General features: G+C 27.4%; 1 protein-coding gene across 1 annotated transcript in view; it reads left to right on the top strand.

Annotated features, from left to right (window-relative positions):
* LOC107605873 (dof zinc finger protein DOF3.7) overlaps positions 1-1153 on the top strand; it is a 1474-nt gene extending 321 nt beyond the window's left edge. The window contains exon 2 of the mRNA XM_016307805.2: positions 284-1153. Within this exon, the coding sequence (XP_016163291.1) occupies positions 284-970 (687 nt within the window). The 3' untranslated portion in view covers positions 971-1153. The remainder of the gene's footprint in view (positions 1-283) is intronic.

Raw genomic sequence — 5940 nt, 5'->3', positions numbered from 1 at the left:
TAATTTAATTCCCTTACATGAAATTTAGTTACTTCTGATGAGGTGGTTGTGATTTAGTTTTTCAAAACCATAAAATTTATAGTATAAGTCTTTTTGGTGATTAACTGATTATTATTAATTTTTTAGTTTTGTGTTGCAATTAAATAATAAAGTTTTCACTTTTTCTGAGAGAGATGATCAGCTCAGAGCTCCTTCCACTAAATTCAGTCTTGAAGATAATAAATAATCAAAGTTATGAATTTATGTTTATGTATTGTGTGATTCTTTTGTGTGTGTTGGACAGGGAATAGGAGTGGTAAAAGCAATGGAAGGTTCGTCAACAAAAGCGTGTTCTTCATCATCTTCGGTGTTAGAGAGAAGAACAAGGCCAGTGAAGGATCAAGCACTTAACTGTCCACGGTGCAACTCAACCAACACAAAATTCTGTTACTACAACAACTACAGCCTCTCTCAGCCACGCTACTTCTGCAAAACTTGCAGAAGGTATTGGACTGAAGGTGGTTCCTTGAGAAACGTTCCCGTTGGCGGCGGTTCCAGAAAGAACAAGAGATCCTCCTCCACTCCTCCATCATCATCTTTAACTAATAAGAACCCAAAGATCATCCATCAAGGACAAGATCTTAACTTAGCATATCCACCACCACCACCCCCTCCTCATCCTCATCATGACGATTCTGCTACGGAGTTTCTGAGAAGTGGGATCAATACTACTACTAATACTTCAAGGGGATTGAATTCTTTTATGCCGATGTCGCTTTCGGATTCTACAATGTATAGTACGGCAGGGTTTGGTGCTCCAATGCAAGAGTTCATCAAATCTGGTGGACTTAACTTTAGTCTTGAAGAAGGGTTTGAGAGTGGTGGTGGTGCAAGGGTTTTGTTTCCTTCTTCGGAGGAAAAGAATACCAATAGAACTGATTCAACTACTGCTGGCTTTTGGAATGGCATGCTAGGTGGAGCATCATGGTAGTCAAATTGCTTTGCTTTCTTATTCCTATATATGTATTCAATGGGGAATCATTTTCTTTTTACTTTTCATTTTAATTTTAATTTCCTGAGTGGATGTGTTTGTCACTTTATTTTGAAAAAAAAAAGGGTATGCAACTATGCATGCTTTACTAATTAATTCTATTTATTACTAATCCATACCTCATATTTCGGTTCTTGTTTCAATCAAGTATTGTGTAACCAAGAATTTCGCTCGCGGTTTGCTTCTGCAACAGCATTCAAAAGGAGGTTAAAACTCAGGTGAAGTCGATTTAACGTGAAATTGATACCTGAAAATCGTTAAATGAAAAAATCAGTTAAATTATTTAATGGCTCTCAAGTATCAACTTCACCTGAAGTCGACAATGGCTCTCAAGTATCAACTTCACCTGAAGTCGACAACGTGAAGTCCACTACACCTGAATTTTTACCTTCAAAGGATTACCGTCAATCCATTCTTCATTATTATTGTCAGCTGGTACAAGCGAGAGAGAGAGAGAACAGATTTTTTCCGTCGGTCACGAATATATAACCTAAGATTCATTTTTAATTAAGGTTAAGAGGAGCGTTAGTACTTAGTACACCACCTAATAATCAGTGTTAATCTTATCATATATATGTAAATTCGGTTGTGAATTTGGGATAATCCACATTTTTTTTTGTTTTAATTAATAAATTACTTTATATAAAATATTATATATTGTGTAATGTTTGGGACATAAAAGTGAGTTGGAATGATGGCTGTCAAATCCTTTACAGCAAAAGTGGTCTCCCTATCTTTCTTCTTCTTCTTCTTCTTCTTTGGTTTGGCAACCGATCAGAAGTGTCAGATCTTAACACAGTACTGTCTTGCTCTTTCAGATTCTTCCATTAAAGAAGAAGATCTCAGTGTTAACGAAGCAACCCAAATAGGATCTAAAGTGACAGTAATGTGCGATTTGTTTCGTACCACCCATCAACCCTAAATATTCTTCTAAACACTCTAATATACTTATTACCACCCATTTTAATTAGGATAATGTTAGGTTGATAAAAAAAAAAACAGTCAAAACTTGTCTTATTTAGTATTAATTAATTATCACAATAATTAATAAATACTAAATAAGATAAGTTATGGCTGTTTTTGACTGATTTTTTTTGTTACCAAATATTTTCGTTTAATTAATAATAGTACTAATAATAATCTATATAAATTCTAATTAAAAATTGATTTGATTATTAATTATTTATTATTAATATTTTTAATAATATAAAATTATATCTAATGATATAGAATTACTAATTTTTTTATTGGTTAAGTAGTGGTTTTTAAAATTCTCTCTTTCATGTAAAGTACACAATACACGATACGTATTTTCACTATGCATCGGTATATACATGCCTGATAATATTTTTCGTATATATAATTGAGGAATGTTAGGGGTTAATAATTTTGGTATTTTGTAATCATTAATTGGTGATCAATAATATTTTTAATGGTGTGAAATTATATCTAATAATAAAAGATCACTCACTTTTATTTTAATGGTTAAGTGTTGACCAAAAAACACAAAAGTTACTAACCTCCTAAACTTTTCCTATATAATTATATATACACACAAAGTAAATGCTAGCTCAATAACTAATGAGAATATATATAAGGGGAATGCTAGGGGACAATGATTTTATTGAACAATATGAACAACCACCAATCAAATCAAAATACACTACACCTCTAATTTAACTCTCTAAATTTTAATATTAAAATAACCATCCATACACTAGTAAAATGAACATCTGATATATCTATTGTTTATATTGTTTAATATTTTCATTGTTTACCTATACTTTTCCTATATATAATATATAAGTACGGTTAGCTTAGGATGTAAAACTGCTTTCTGATTTGAGCTCTTCATTCGTCGTCCACCATGAGAAAATAATCTTTTGTGGGAAAGTTTTATACGGTGAATTTAATTTGGTTGAAAGTGGGGTTGCCTTGTCTTAACTATCTAAAGGCTTAATCAACCATCTTTGTGTATAATTAATTATATCACTATACATATATGATAAATATCCCCACATGGCCTTCTTTTTGTTCATTCTTCCTTTTCTTATATTGAAAGCCAAAGAAGCTGGAGAGCTTGACTCCTTTTTCACCAGTGGGTGGTGGGAGGGGTCCTACAAACATTCCTCTTGATAACCGTGCCAGAATAATATCCTTCACACTGCACAAAATTTTCCTTCTTCTAAGAGATACACCTTATGCACTCTATTATTATTATTATTATTATTATTATATCTAAATTTTCTTTTAATTAATTTAAAAAAACGTCATTGATATTTTTATTAAAAAAATATTTTTTAAAAAATTTAAAGTTGTTAAACGGCATTACCATTTTATTGTTTTCTTTAAATTATTAAAATAGAAAAGTGTGTTATCGTTTTATTTTTTTTTAATTACGAAAATAAAAATTGACATCGCTGTTTTGTTATTTTAACGAATTAAAAATTTAAAGTTGTGTCATCCCTAGGCCTACAGCTCGTTACACCACATATAATGAATCATTTTAGAGATAACACTTCTTTAAACTCAATATTAAAAAGAAAAATTCGAATTATACACTTGATGAAATATAATTCGTTATTAATTATTATTTGCCTCTCATCTATTGGGATCTAACGTGTAATATATATTCAACGATGTTGGTGAACAAAAATGAAGATAGTAGAATAATTAATTAAATTTGAATCTATTACCATTCATAGTCACCAAATAAAACCTTTTTTTTTTCATATTATCACGTTTTTCATATATCACATTTTATAAGCATGATTGAATCTAGCGTGACTACGACTCAATGGTCATTATATCTATTTTATATTATTAATATTACAATTAAAATAAGTCACATGTCATTTTTTTTATTGTAATTAAAATTAATTTTATTTTTAAATTAAAGAATTTTTTCTTCCTCTCTCTCATTTTTTTTATCTTTCTCATTTCTTGAATCATCTTATCTCTCTTATATATCATTATTAATAACTAATTATAAATTTAATAATTAACATGTACAATATAACATTTTTTAATTATAATTAAAATTAAAATTGAAATATAGCTATATTATTATATTACTAATTTAACAATTAAAATATACTACATAATATTTTTATTAAAATTGAGATAAAATATTTTTTTTTCAAAATTAATAAACTCCGATCCTTTTTTTATTATCTTATCTACCTCTCTCTCCTTCTCTATTTTTTTCTATCTTTTCCACTCTATATATAGCTTATATTTTATATTTGGATAAAGTATATTTTTTGTCCTTAAAGTTTGTCAAAAGTTTCAAAAATACTCATAAATTTTATTTTGTTTCAATTTTGTCAAAAAAATTTTCGATTTGCATCAAACATACATCCGACAACTGAATTTTCAAAAAATTCAAAACTAATCTAACAATAATGCATGAAAATTATGCTTGATTTGCTTGTATTGAGAGTTATTCTTATGAAATTGTTGTTGAATTGATCTTAAATTTTTTGAAAAATTAGCCGCTAGGGATATATTTGATATAAATCGAAAATTTTTGGGACAAAATTGAAATAAAATAAAACTTCGAGATATTTTTAAAATTTTTGCCAAATTTTAGGGACAAGAGTATACTTCATCCTTTATATTTTATATTATTAATTTGACAAATCAAAATGTGTTATGAGATATTCTTTCATTACAATTAAAATAAAATATGTTTCTCTAAAATTAATAATAAATGTTAAAACTAATTATTAGTAAAAAATTAAACTCTTTCACATAAAAATAATAACTAAAAAGCTTATTATTTAATTTTTGTTATCTACGGAGATTATGTTCTTCTTAGTCGATAAAAACTTTTGTTCTTTATGACCTTTTTGTAAAAATAGTTTAAGTCTATAAATTTTTTGTGCTATAATATATAATGTCATGACAAAAATAACATAATTTTAAAAGATTTATATTCTCGTAATATTATTACGGACAAAAACATTAATTTTAAACTAAAGTCGTGATTTTTTCTGATTGAAAAAATGTGACATAGATATATTAAAACAATTTGCTCAAACATTTTATTGTTATTATTTCTAGTCTCACAACAAACTTCTCTATAGTCACATTTACAAACGTCACAACAAACTTTTTTATAGTCACATTTAATTACATAACGTTACATTATAAAAAATAATTATCTTTAATTTTATATTGACTGCGTGAATGATCATCTAAAACAATAAATAATGTAGTTAGATTATAAAATATTTAATATTATCAGTACATTAAAACTAAATTCATATTTTTTATATGAAAGTTTAATCTTAGTACACTTTGAAAAAAAAAAAAAAAAACATCAAAATATCTAACAAAATAATTGAAAGATAAGTAGATAACTCAGAATTATCTAAAGTAGTGTTTTTCACGTGATGTATGTAATTATCCTGCCCACAAAATAAATAATAAACATTTCAACTACAAATAAAATGAAATAATCACTTTAATTTCCAAAGTAAGTTAGAACAATAATTAAACTTTTAAGGTTACTTAGTTATCTTTCCAAACTGAAACCTCAAATCAATACTAAAATATCTACTTTTAACTTAAAAAAAAAAACTGAAAAATGAATAACATTCCTTAACTAATTAATTGTATTATAAGAGCATAGCTAGCTTTAAAACAATATTGGTTGATGTGATATTAAACTAAAGGGTAAAAGAATCACAGACCGACACCGTGCTGCCAATTGCTCTATCAATTCCAACTAGAGGGCCAGAAGCCATGAATACCATAAAACACAAATCAGTTGTACATCCAATATAGTCCAAGATATAATTATGTGGTACATTAACCAGGTAATTATCTTATAACAGAGAATCACAAGAACGAAAGCGGGAAAAAAGAAGAATTTTTAAAGCAAAAAATTTTATTATACATTTAAA

Source organism: Arachis ipaensis, chromosome B07, assembly GCF_000816755.2.
Source record: "Arachis ipaensis cultivar K30076 chromosome B07, Araip1.1, whole genome shotgun sequence".
Lineage (NCBI taxonomy): Eukaryota > Viridiplantae > Streptophyta > Magnoliopsida > Fabales > Fabaceae > Arachis > Arachis ipaensis.
The sequence above is the reverse complement of the archived record's forward strand: the minus strand, read 5'-3'. Positions and strand labels throughout refer to the sequence as shown.